This window comes from Rhinopithecus roxellana, chromosome 2 (genome assembly GCF_007565055.1).
Source record: "Rhinopithecus roxellana isolate Shanxi Qingling chromosome 2, ASM756505v1, whole genome shotgun sequence".
Classification (NCBI taxonomy): Eukaryota; Metazoa; Chordata; class Mammalia; order Primates; family Cercopithecidae; genus Rhinopithecus; species Rhinopithecus roxellana.
In genome coordinates, this window is record NC_044550.1 from 24,892,148 (window position 1) to 24,906,247 (window position 14,100).

Here is a 14,100-nt window from a genome sequence, read left to right on the forward strand (position 1 = left end):
ATACAGCCTCCTAAGAAGTCAGTAGTAATCTCTTAGTTCCAAGCATTTGGTCAAGAAAGAATATCTAGATAGCTATTTCAATCACAGCTTGCTGGCATTGGAATTTCTCTTTAATTTGATATTTAAGAAGAAATAAATCTGTAACTGCAGAACACAAAGTGATTTTTCTTTACTCACCCAGGTAATTTAATCGGTTTGGAGAACCAAGTTAAATGTTAGGTCAAGATAGCATTCATAGAGGTGAAGACCATCACTTTTTCCTCCTTCTCCTTATTGGACAGTGTATAGTCTATGGCTATGGCAAGGCTGTGTCAGTGCTCTTGACAAGAGTGCTCTTGGCAAAGTGCTCAGCACTGCTCTTGACAAAGTTATCCTCTAAAGGAAAGATTTCTTTTGCAGTTTTTTCTCTACTTAGTCTTTCTCCATATTTTTAGGTTGCATTGGGTGACCAAAGGATTCAGTGTTTTTCTGGAGCACTTTTTTTAGATGTTTATTTGCAGCTTATACCTTTTGGAAACTTGGAGGATATAGGGACTGCTTCTTGAAGAGAGGAAGCAAACCTACAATGAGCCAGGCACCGTACCACCTACCAACCTTGAATATATTACTTAATTTTTTCTTCGCACAAATCCCAATGAGGACATTATTGTCATTACCATTTTCACAAATGAGGAAACTTGCCTAAGATCACCCAGATCACAACTGCAGTCTAGTCCTGTCACACTGTATACCCAGGCTTGACAATTTCAGGGTTATGCGCTTTCCTTGAGGAATGTGTTGACCCTTCTGAAAGGGAAAAGATTCTCTATGGACTCATCAGTGCAGACAGTGCTATTGTTATTACAGTGTTACCTAAAGATGGCCAAATATAAATCTTACTATAAATTCCTTGTTTTTATCTCTTACATAGCGATGACAACCAACAAAATTTATAAATATAAGTACAACTATAAAGGCAATTCTATCCAAATCAACATCAACAACATCAACTTACGGGATAGATGTCATATTTTTTTTAATCACCTGAAGACACAACACAAATTTCATATAACCTGCCACTGTGAAGTTTCAAATTTGGATACCTTTAGTATGGCACCAGGTATATTGTGTGATATGTCTACCATTCCCCACCCACCTTTTTTTGAAATACCAAGAAATCTTTGTTTGTACAGTGTTATTTGGCTGTCATTAAGTGTTGACTAATAATGTACATAGTAAGTTGCCATTTTTTTTCTTATTGGCTATTAAAGCACTCCGTGGAGCCAACATGATCAGAAACATAAATGTAAACAGGGACTAACATCTCACATTATTACTGAGCACGGAGAATCCCTATGTCCCCACAGATGACTGTCCTTAGATTCATAAGCTCCACACCAGAGTTGGGACTTACCCCATGAACTGACGATGGGAACACCACCTCCTGAAATCTTCAAGACATGCAATGAGATAGATATATCCCTACAAGATTGAATGGGAATGTCTTTAATGTGACACTGCTACAGAAAAGACAGCCAGTGGTGCTCAACTAGTCATTTTCTCCCTTTTTCATAGTAGTTAGATCCCCATTTTTAGCTGGGCATTTGGTTGCCTATAGTTAAAGACTACATTTCTCACTTTCCTTGTGGCTAGGAGAGGTCAGTGCAACTCAATTTTAGCCAATGAGATGCAAACAGAAGTGGCACATGCAACTTCATGTCCTTAAGGGCAGGGGCATGCCCTCCTCCCTTGCTTTTCCTTTACCCTGCTGCTTAGAATATGGATGTAATATATGGATCTCCATCTTGGGTCATGAGGAAGAGGTGCACAGCCTGGAGATGGTGGAACAGCGACACCATATCAGTTCTCCATTGCTTCCTTCCCAACTTATTTGCATGGGAGAAATAAACTTCTAATTGTTGAAGGCATTGTTATTTTGGGTTTTCTATCACTCACAACTGAATCTAACAAGCTCCAAACTTCCAAACCAATGAAAAATAACAGATAGGGCCGGGCACGGTGGCTCACACCTGTAATCCCAGCACTTTGGGAGGCCGAGATGGGCGGATCATGAAGTCAGGAGATCAAGAGCATCCAGGCTAACACAGTGAAACCCCTTCTCTACTGAAAAAATACAAAAAGTTAGCCGGGCATGATGGCCGGCGCCTGTAGTCCCAGCTACTCAGGAGGCTGATGCAGGAGAATGGCATCACTTGCAGTGAGCGGAGATCATGCCACTGCACTCCAGGCTGGGCGACAGAGAGAGACTCTGTCTCAAAAAAAAAAAAAAAAGGAAAAAGAAAAAAAGAAAAGAAAAATAACAGACAGAAGGAACTCCTTTTGTCTCTCTCTTAACATTACCTTGATTCCTAGATAGTCAAACTTGGCAATCTTGGTAACAGAAGAAAATAAACTAGTGAATATCTTATGTGGTCTTCATGGCAGACTCAGTGGTAAGCAGAAACCTGATGACAGCATAGTGGTCCAGCTTGTTTCTCCTGGGGGCGTTCTTCCGAGGATATTTGGGCTGCCTCCAGAGTTGCAGTATCTTGGGCTGCCAGAAGGTGGGTGATGTAAGGATTTTTTTTTTTTTTTTTTTTTTTTTTTTTTTTTTGTGGCCGTGGACACCCTTCAACCCCGTCTTTTGGTCTTCAAAGACTTCGCCAAAAGGAGGGGCAGGAACTTCCTTTGGCTTTAGGTGGGGCAGGAGCTTCCTTCTTCGCATTCAGCACCATCTTGTGAAAAGGGTATACAAAGTTTTAACACAGGTAAAAGTAGTCTCTGGAGAGTGGATTAGTGGTTATCTTGGGGAGGAGAGATTGACTCACCCCAAAGGAGCCCAAGGGAACTTTGCAGGTAATGGAAATGTTCTCAGTTTTGGTGGTGGTTATAAAGGTGTACATACATTTGTCAAAATTCATCAAGATGTACACTTAAATTACGCCTATTTTACATACCTCAATACAAGTAGTTTTTAAAAACAAAAACATATTTCTTAGGATAAATGACTTTGAAGTCAGTGGTTCTGACACAAGTTGACCAATGATCACATGTTGAGAAACAATGTTATATGTGATGAGATGCGATAAAAAAATTTCTAATGTGATCATATCTGCAATGTTAGAAAAATCATTCTGGTGGGAAGAGTGACTGAAGACAATGAGTTGAAGAGCTTAGGGACATATAACTTCTGGGCATATGGGACATGTGAGATCAGTTATCATAAATGTGTTGTGGCACCCATCTGCACGTCAGAATAATTTCCTCTAGAGCACCCAGAAGCCCAGGTGTAAGAAAATGGAAAAGGATGTTTGAATAAATCCATAGAGTTTTATCAGCTGGAAAAAAAACTGCAGCAAGCCACTAATTTGCCAAGGCAGTTGAGAATGCTTAAGCAGGATGGTGTCTAGACAGAGAGGAAAAGATAAGGAAACTAATAGAATGTCAGAATAGTAACAAGTCAGGAGATGAGAGATCATGAAGCCAGAAAGTGTGTGTGGGAGTGAGGGAGAGGTCATGGTCAGCAGCATGTTGGAGTAATTTAGGGTGATAATAAATCTCAGGATTTTTTTTAAGTATAGACAACATGGGATGAACTCTAAGATATATTGTTCAGTGAAAAAGGCAAGGTATACAAAATTTTTTACATAGTAGTCTACCATGTAAAAGAGGGAGACCAGGCTGAGTACAGTGGCTCATGCCTGTAATCCCAGCAGTTTGGGAGGCCAAGGCAGGAGGCTTGCTTAAGGCCACAAGTTCAAGCCTAGCCTGGGCAACATATTGAGGCCCCTTCTCTACAAAAAGGCTATAGTGAGCTATGTTTGTGCCACTGCACTGCATCCTGGATGATGAAATGAAGCCCCATCTTTAAAAAAAAGTGACATCTGGCATCTCACACCTATAATCCCAGCACTTGTGATGCTGAGGCAAGAGAATCTCTTGAGCTCCAGCAAGGGCAACACAGTGAGACCCTGTCCCAACAAAAAAATACAAAAAAAAAAAATTAGCCTGGCATGCACTTGTCATCCTAGCTACTGGGAAGGCTAAGTTGGGAGGACCACTTGAGGCTAGGAGGTTGAGGCTGTAGTGAGCTAAGATCATGCCACTGCACCCCAGCCTGAGGGACAGAGCAAGACCCTGTCTGTAAAAATAAAATAAAATAAAATAAATTTAAAAAATAAAAGCTGGTGACTGCGGAGATATTTATATGCATTTACCTGTATGTTAGTAAGGTATTTCTGCAAGGAAATATAGGGATCTTATAACATCGGTTGATTCTGGGGAGGAAACCTGGGAGGCTGGAGGACACAGGAGCAGGGGAGACTTTGTGCTGTATTCCCTTTTGTTCCTCTTGAACAAACCATGGGAATGTTATTATCTATTCAAAAGTATATAAGTAGAATTAAACAAAAATAACGGGAAAGAGAATAGATGTGCCATAATGAATAAAAACAGAAAACAGAATGAGGTATTCATGCTTCAAGTATATAAATTAGGCACTGATCAGGCATGGTGACTCATGCCTGTAATCCCAGCACTTTGGGAAGCCAAGGTGGGCAGATCACTTGAGCCCAGGAGTTTGATCACACCACTGCACTCCAACCAGGGTGACAGAGACACTGTCTCAAAGAAAAAATAAGGCATACATGAGAGCACATACTAGAAGGTAAGAGAAATAAACCCAGTTTGATTCATTTTAAAATATTTAAAGTATGCAAAATACAAAAGAAAACAGATCATCTGGATTTTTTTTTTTTTTTTTTTTTTTTGAGGGAGTCTCACTCTGGCTGGTGCCCAGGCTGGAGTGCAGTGGTGTGATCTCAGCTCCCTGAAGCCTCCACCACCTGAGCTCAAGTGATCCTCCCACCTCAGCCTCCTGAATAGCTGGGACTACAGGCACATGCCACCACGCCTGGCCTTTTTTTTTTTTTTTTTTTCTTTTGAGACGGAGTCTCACTCTGTCCACCTAGGCTGGAGTGCAGTGGCGCAGTCTTGGCTCACTGCAACCTTCACCTCCTGGTTTCAAGTGATTCTCCTGCTTCAGCTTCCTGAGTAGCTAGAACTACAGGCACACACCACCACATACAGCTAATTTTTGTATTTTTAGTAGAGACAGGGTTTCACCATGTTGGCCAGGCTGGTCTTGAATTTCTGAGCTCAAGTGATCCGCCCACCTTGGCCTCCCAAAGTGCTAAGATTACACACATGAGCCACCATGCCCTGCCCATTCTAGATTTTTATAACATTCTATAGTTACTGAGCACCTACTGTACTGGTGCTGATCCCAAATTATAAATGCAAAACATGATTCTTAGGAGCCATTGGCACTAAAGTTATGTATGCGATTCCTTTACCAATATGTTGACTATTTTGTCCTTGGTCCCTTATATTCAGTCAGCTTGCCTAGGCAACATACATAGTGCATATAACAATGTCTGGTCTCATACAACAATGTCTAGACTCATCAAATTACCCTGGACTGCTTGCTGTTCATTACACTTTACCTTATGCTCTAATTTTGTTCTTATGTGATGTCACCATGTTACTCAGAAAGGTCATCATCATCCATTCATAACACTGGATAGGGCTCATAATACCTAAAAGGAGTCACAAACCTGTGGGAGATGTCAGCTGGTTATACATACATCCACAGCTGCGCTGAAGGACGAGGGATCTTTTTGTACTTCAGAATTTGTTAACCATGTTGTCTTCTCCACCAGTAACTCCCTTCCATTCACAACTATTCTTCTACCTCTCTATGACTTACCTGGTCTTCAAAGATCTAGCTTCTACTTCATACCCCATAGCCTGATATTGACTCTAGATATAAGGAACCTAAGGATGTAGTAGAGAAAGTATTGAGCTCCTGATGGCATCGTGGTCATGTTAGCTCTTATTTAGAAGTACATATTCCAAAAGAATAGGCAAAGGAGCCCAATTTTCTTGCTTCAAGTATGCCCTTAAGTTTTTCCATCAGGAGAGCTCTACTTTGCCCCATGTCGGGATGGAGTGGTACGTAACTAGCCTTGCACTCCATGCCTGGCCTAACACATAAAACAAGCTGCATATGCCTGTTGTGCACAAAGGGCCAGCCACAGAGCAGATGCTCAATGAATGCACTGACTTTTTTTTTTTTTTTTTTTTTTTTTTTTTTTGAGACGGAGTCTCGCTCTGTCGCCCGGGCTGGAGTGCGGTGGCCGGATCTCAGCTCACGGCAAGCTCCGCCTCCCAGGTTCACGCCATTCTCCTGCCTCAGCCTCCCAAGTAGCTGGGACTACAGGCGCCCGCCTCGTCGCCCGGCTAGTTTTTTTTTGTATTCTTTAGTAGAGACGGGGTTTCACCGTGTTAGCCAGGGTGGTCTCGATCTCCTGACCTCGTGATCCGCCCGTCTCGGCCTCCCAAAGTGCTGGGATTACAGGCTTGAGCCACCGCGCCCGGCCGAATGCACTGACTTTAATGGCACCGAAGAAATAATTAGTTCTGCTATAAAGACACATGCACACGTATGTTTATTGCGGCACTATTCACAATAGCAAAGACTTGGAATCAACTCCAATGTCCATCTGTGACAGACTGGATTAAGAAAATGTGGCACATATACACCATGGAATATTATGCAGCCATAAAAAAGGATGAGTTTGCGTCCTTTGTAGGGACATGGATGCAGCTGGAAATCATCATTCTTAGCAAACTATCACAAGAACAGAAAACCAAACACCACATGTTCTCACTCATAGATGGGAACTGAACAATGAGATCACTTGGACTCGGGAAGGGGAACATCACACATCGGGGCCTATCATGGGGAGGGGGAGGGGGGAGGGATTGCACTGGGAGTTATACCTGATATAAATGACGACTTGATGGGTGCTGACGAGTTGATGGGTGCAGCACACCAACATGGCACAAGTATACATATGTAACAAACCTGCACGTTATGCACATGTACCCTAGAACTTAAAGTATAATAAAAAAAAATAAATAAATAAAATAAAATAAAAAAAGAAATAATTAGTTCTATTCCAAGAAGCCATAAATCCATTATAATTCATCCAATGAAATGAACTATATGTCTTTAAAGAGGCTGGCTACCATAGGTACCCTAAAACTTTCACTTAGGAAATTTTCTCTACCAGTTCTTTAGCCTGCAAGGTGACTGCTTCCTGATTTTCCACACATGCAAGCATGCACACATACATCTTCATTTATCATCAGGACTAGATTTTTTAAAAATCAAACTAACTAGTGTTTCAGGATAAGAGAAACTTAGAGGACTGCGGAGACGTTTGGTTAGTAATTTTCCTTTGCTTTATAATCATGTCATGCTAATGTAAACCAAACACACAACTTGAACTAAACACACATTTCACTCATGGCTAATTACAAAGCAGGGATTTCAAATCAGTGTTGATCTAATGTTTTTAGAGCAATTATTTAATTTTCAAGGTCCAATATCTGTCGAGTAAATCACCAACTTCCAGTTCATTCTTATTTAATATAAACAAATCTAATTAGTATAAAGATATTTCACAGCTGTCTTTAAATTAAACCATAGTCAAGAGCAAGCAGAATTTTGGGTTTGCTTTGGCATCCCAAAGCAAATGTTTTTTTGTTCAAATATAAAAGAGCAATACCAAAAGTTATGTTTTATTTTGAAGTTTTAAACTAAGCTTCACAACCTCAAGCAACCTGTAATTTTTCACAATTCAAATTTTGAATAAGGACAGGAGCTGGCTACAGAGGAAAGCAAAGTATATTATTTTTTCACCTACTTTTGAGAATTATAAGAATTTTAAGAATCACCATTTCAGCTATAAATACGTTTGCATTAATAATCAATATTTCTCTTGCATTAAGTAGCAAACTACATCTCACAGTAGCAAATGTAGACATTCAAAGAGAAATCAACAAACCCACTCCTCTAGTAAAAATTATATTTACCAGGAAGGTATAGATTGTCCAACAAATAGGCCAGGCACAGTGGCTCACGCCTGTAATCCCAGCACTTTGAGAGGCCAGGTGGGGGCGGATCACCTGAGGTCAGGAGTTTGAGACCAGCCTGGCCAACATGGTGAAACCCCATCTATCTCAAAAAACAAACAAACAAACAAACAAAAACACATTGTTAATAAATGGTTTCATACTAAATTAACTAAGGTAAATGATCAGGAGACGAGTCTAGTTGGATCAAAGAGGACTGTAAAATTTTTGGTCTGTCTTTTACCCTTTGATAAAGTGACTTACAATGCAGGTGGTGCAAATAGCCGAGCCTCAGAATTGGATTAGCTTGGGTTCCAGCCCTGCCTTGTACTACTCACGGTAGATTAGGTGGATCACTTCAATTTTTCTGATCCTTGGCTAAATCATTTACAGAATGGGGAAAATACCTATCCCCCCACTGGGGTAAATGAGATGTTTGTGAAAAAATCTTCAAAAATAAAAAAAATCCAACACACATACTATATAAAGTAAGCAATTAATGATGAGTAGATTAAAGCCTAGAAATTTCATTCTATTTCAATTTGTGATACATAAACTAATAGACTTATTCTATAAATTAAAATCTTGACATTTTTATATAATCCTATCATTTAATGAACACAAGTTGGGAGACATTGTTTTAAGATTGTTATGTATAGACGTTTGACGGCTATCATTGTAAAACTGGCTTATTACTTTGAGTATCTTGTAAAATCCTAAGAAATTTTAATATTTTGATTGTTATTGAATGGGATGCTTCTTAAAGTTCAATTCATGTCTATCCAACCTTGGAATTTGAGATGAAAAAGTTTATAAAGAATGTGTTAGCCTAGGCTTTAGGGATTTTTTTTTTTTAATGTCAAATATTGTTATCTTTTTCTTACTGAAAATACATATAAAGACCATATTAATATTCAGGGTTCAGATAGTATGTTTCCACTCAAAATATATCATGGAGCCAAAAACAACTCCACAATGATCAACACCACCCAATCAGAAGAATGTTTTATTAATATAAACCAGGCCTGCTGCAGCTGACATTACACTTTGGGATGACATTCTGTGACCCAATCCAGGATGGTAAAGATTAAAACCAGAGACAAAACTATTAATACCATATCCACTGTGGAGTAAGGTCCACCCAGAATGAAAGAAAGCCTCTCCATCTTCTCACCCAGGTGGGAATCTCCGTCCTAAACTAAGGGAATGGGGGCAGCATGGAAACAGAGACTAAACCTTTTCCATTTCTTCCCCCGCACCACCATTACTTTTTCTTTTCTAAAGTGCCTGGTGGAAAAGAGTGCTTAACCTAGTGAGCTATGCAGGTGAGCTAGAAAGAATAGAAAGAATGGTTCTGCAAAAACCAACATTTTCTATTAATTGAGTTTTAGTTTTGTTACAATATGCTATAAATTAGTAAAAGGGAAATAATAGCTATGTAGTTATAAGATAGAGCTAATCCCTTAGCAAAAATAGTAGCATAGTATATTATCCATCTCTTTGCCACCTTCTACACCATAACATTTATACTAACTTCTTATGTTCTAAATAAGAGGAATGTTGTTGAATGGGAAGTTCTTTTAAAGATTTTGATGTGTTCCTGTTTAAAAAGGACCCAGGCACGGTGGCTCATGCCTGTAATCCCAGCACTTTGGGAGGCTGAGGTGGGCAGATCACCTGAGGTTAGGAGTTCAAGACCAGCCTGACCAACATGGTGAAACCCCATCTCTACTAAAAATACAAAAATTAGCCGGGCATGGTGGTGGGCACCTGTAATCCCAGCTACTTGGGAGGCCGAGGCAGAAGAATCGCTTGAAGCTGGGAGGCAGAGGTTGCAGTGAGCTGAGATCATACCACTGCACTCCAGCCTGGGCAACAGAGCAAGACTCTGTCTCAAAAAAAATTAAAATAATAATTAAAAAAAAAAAAAGGTTCCAGTGGCCTCTGTCACATTAAAATAACTATGAAAAGACATAAGATAAATATTTGACACTCCTAGCTGACCTATTGTCACAAGTTGGGAGGAATAGTAATGAACTGCTACAATGATATCCCTGGATTGAAAATATAAAATTGATACAGTACATGTATAATGGCATTAGAAACAGAGTAGGCATGCTCACTTAAAAATAAGACCCTTCTCTCCTTTATTAAATATCAAAAATACAAGATTTATAACTACCAAAAAATAAGGCAGCTATACTTTTAAGTGCAGTTACTGCTTTTTGAGATTGCTGGAATGCTGAACCTACCCTCTATATCAGAATATTTGGCAATGTCTGGAGGCATTTTTAACTGTCACAACTTTAGGGTAAGGTGCCACTGGCATCTCATGGGCAGAGGCCAGGGATGCTGCTAAAGGGCACAGGACAGCCCCTCTATAAGAAAGAATTATCTGGTCCAAAAACGTTAAAAATGCCAAAGTTGAGAAGTCTTACTCTACACCATCAAGACCTGTCCCTATATCATGGTAGAAATTGAAATTTCTGGAAAACTGACAAAATGAGAGATGAAGGGAAGGGAGCAATTAATGACAGCACAGGCACAAGTGCAGAAGATTGAGCAGTTCTAGATAAAAGCTAGTAGGATTTAGACTAGGAATTGTACAAAATCAGTCAGTCATCCAGCTATAGATCTGAGAAAGAAGTTCAATTATCATCCAAATGAACAGTAAGTGAAGCCAAGGGCAATTTACATAGTGTTTATATAGCTCTCATAAGTGTATGTAAAAGAAATATATCCTCAGATATACAAAACCTCAAAAGATATATCATCTATATACTTTTTTTGGGGAAAATAAATTACTTGAGACCTAGCTCCAGCTGGCCAACGACTCAAAATTAAGAAATAAAAAATAGGGAGGTCTGGGCAGCAAAACTCAGGAATCCAGTTTAAATGTATGTTGTCAGTTAGATTGTACAGTTCATGGGTAAAATGTGGTTCTGTAATACTTCCTTCAACTATTCCTCTGCTTTGTAAGGATCTGTTGGAAGTCACATCTTTCACTTCAGTCTGGATGAACACTTAAAAAAGCAACTATTGTTGCAAGTAGTAACTAACACACTTGGGAAAAGGCTTGGAGAATTACTAAACCACAAGTTTTATTATTGAATTTATTTTTTTCCCTAAGAGCTCCATAAAGACTGACTGGTCATTTTCTTTTTATTGTGAAATAATTTCTGCATCTTTGAAATGAATATTTCCTGCATCTTTGAAATGAATATTGAGTGACTTGGGTCACAAAATATTTGAATTTTCCTGCATCTTTGAAATGAATATTGAGTGACTTGGGTTACTAAGATTTTTTTAATTGGTAAAAATATTGCATTGATATTAATTATAATCAAGCCCTTGTCATTTTTCTTTCCAGGATGTATAAATGCTCTTTTGTTAATAATGTCTAAGAATCAATGTGGACACAAATGGTTTAAAACTTAACTACATATATACACATAGAATATAAGCATAGAAAAAAGACTAAAGGAATACGTTAGTGATTATCTCCGGGTAGTGTATTTCTAGGTGATTTTTGTTTTCTGTTGTATACTTTCTTGCATTTTGCAAATTTTCTACAAGAATGTATTACTTTTATAATAAAAAGTTGTAACCCATATATATATCAATACCTACTATGCAAACAAATGCAGAGGAAAAAGACTAGAAGAAAATGAACCAAAGGTAATCTTTCTTTCATCTGTTCATTCTTCCAATGGATACTTATTAAGCACCTATTATATCAGGTATAGGTGCAAGGCACTAGCCATGGCCAGGTGTTGAACACTGCTATCTCCAGGTGTAAACTTTTAGTGTTTTTCTTTCTTCTTTTGTGTACTTTTCAAAAGTTCTAAACATAAAAACATATTTGTGAATATATTTTTATTTATAAAATGGGGGGCCTTATAATCTTTTAAAAAATACTCTGATAAAGTTTAGAAAGGTGTTGGTATAGCTGATTGTGTAGATATGTTCCAACAGATGAGCTCTGGAGACATTCACTATTATTGAAGTATACAGGTATTCTCCATACCCTGCCCCTTGTAAAATTCATTTCTTTAGCAAACAAAAATCATTCTTCTTAGAAAAAAGCTTATTTTTATTAGGATTTTATACTACCTTTTGTACAGTTTTTTGAAGAACAAAATTTTTACATGTGTTTACTATGTTATTTAAATATCATAAAGTATTTTTAATAAGAGGGTTTAGAGTAATAAATATATAAAAAATATACAATGGGCCGGGCGCGGTGGCTCAACCCTGTAATCCCAGCACTTTGGGAGGCCGAGACGGGTGGATCACGAGGTCAGGAGATCGAGACCATCCTGGCTAACATGGTGAAACCCCATCTCTACTAAAAAATACAAAAAACTAGCAGGGCGAGGTGGCGGGCGCCTGTAGTCCCAGCTACTCGGGAGACTGAAGCAGGAGAATGGCGTAAACCCGGGAGGTGGAGCTTGCAGTGAGCTGAGATCCAGCCACTGCACTCCAGCCTGGGCGACAGAGCGAGACTCCGTTTCCAAAAAAATATATATATATACAACGTAAAATGAGTCTGAATTTACATAAATACAAAATATTTACATCATGTCTTTTTGTGAATGAGATTTATCTTTAGATTTCTCTTTTTCACTCTTTTTCTTCTGTTTTTCTTCTGCTTGTTTTTCAAAATAATCTTTAAGGAGATGGTTCAGCTGTGGTTCATACTGGTCTGCATGTTGCAATCCATCTTTCCTTCCTTAAAAAAACATATGACATGAGACAACTATTCTTTATTTTACAGAGGTCCCAATATCATCATGTCAGTTACTTCCCCCAGTGACAAATTCAGAACTGTTCCTGCTTGAAGCACCCCAAGCATTAACCCATAAAAGTCAGTTTGAACTTGATATGCATGAATTAAACACATTTTTATTTTACCTTCACAGTGTTGGATCACTCGTCCCCACAGTCGATTTTTCCTCAAACAGGCTAAATTTCCCACAATCAACAAATGCCTCTTTCCTCTAGTCAATGCAACATTCATTCTTTTTTCTGAATCAATGAATCCTACTTGTCTTGTCCTTACACAGGACAGAATAATGATCTCCTTTTCAGCTCCCTGAAAAGCATCTACTGTGGACACCTGCACAGTTTTAGTATCAGGATGGCCAAAGTCCACAGCACTGAGTAAATGACAAAGCTGTGGAGGAAAAGACAGCAATCATGTGGTGAGAGATTGTGAAGAACTGAAGCTTCTGAACCTGCTCAAAGCAACCACTATAATTCAACTAACAGTAAATAATTTTCATTTTTCTTTTATGACTCACATAGATTTGGCTAGTTTCTAAAATGATAGATAAATGACTAGATGACAATATTAATTACGACACAAAATCAAAAGCGATTTATCTATTGCTACGTAACTCATTTGGATATGCTAATTTGGAGCTGATAAACTAATAATGAAACAGATTTAAAAATACTAAAAGAAAAAAGAAAAATCTAGTTAGAAGTAATTGGCTTATCTGTACATTAATATTTGGTATCTATCCTTGATTTACTGATAAAATGTACCAGTAATAAAAGAACATTTTGGATAACTGGGATTCAATCCCATCTGTCTACAAAGCATACACCATATTTTCTTCCCTCTAATTTGTTTTTTTTTTTTGCATTTTTGCCCCAACAGCGGTAAACTAAATTTAATTAAACCTTGTTAGGTTTACATTTAATTATACAGAAAAAAAGCCAGACTAGAAAAAAATCAGAATGTTTCTTTTTTAATACATTAATTACAGTACCAAAAGTTTTTCAGGCACCAAACCGACTACTATAAATGTAATATCAAATATGGTAATATGTAATTGTAATATTTAATATATGACAAATACTGTAATACATAATACCAACCTTGTACATCTGGGATTTGTATAATGTTATCACGCCAATCATAGAGCCTGCTATTCCACTTGCAATCAGTGATTGAATCAGCTTCAATGTAAAAGTGGCTTCTGCTACATTATGAAAGCTGTTATCTCTTTCTATCTGGAGAAAGAAACAGATCCTAAATTATATTTCCCAGAAAGGCTATGGCAAAACCAAGTAAAATCATACAAACAACAACAAAATTAAACAAGGAACCTAAACCATGTTGACTCTCATCAA

At 38.2% G+C, this 14,100-nt stretch overlaps 1 protein-coding gene and 1 long non-coding RNA gene across 2 annotated transcripts in view; one reads left to right on the forward strand and one right to left on the reverse strand.

The window, feature by feature from the left end:
- Nucleotides 1-14,100, forward strand: part of LOC115893786 — a 33,973-nt gene that overhangs the window by 13,318 nt on the left and 6,555 nt on the right. The window contains exon 3 of the long non-coding RNA XR_004053844.1: nt 2,425-2,543. This is a non-coding gene — a long non-coding RNA (uncharacterized LOC115893786). The remainder of the gene's footprint in view (nt 1-2,424; nt 2,544-14,100) is intronic.
- ZGRF1 (zinc finger GRF-type containing 1) overlaps nt 12,450-14,100 on the reverse strand; it is an 81,992-nt gene continuing 80,341 nt past the window's right edge. Inside the window, exons 27-29 of the mRNA XM_030919037.1 lie at nt 13,846-13,980; nt 12,874-13,135; nt 12,450-12,691 (exon numbers count right to left, since the gene is read on the reverse strand). Coding sequence (XP_030774897.1) covers nt 12,534-12,691; nt 12,874-13,135; nt 13,846-13,980 — 555 coding nt within the window. The 3' untranslated portion in view covers nt 12,450-12,533. The remainder of the gene's footprint in view (nt 12,692-12,873; nt 13,136-13,845; nt 13,981-14,100) is intronic.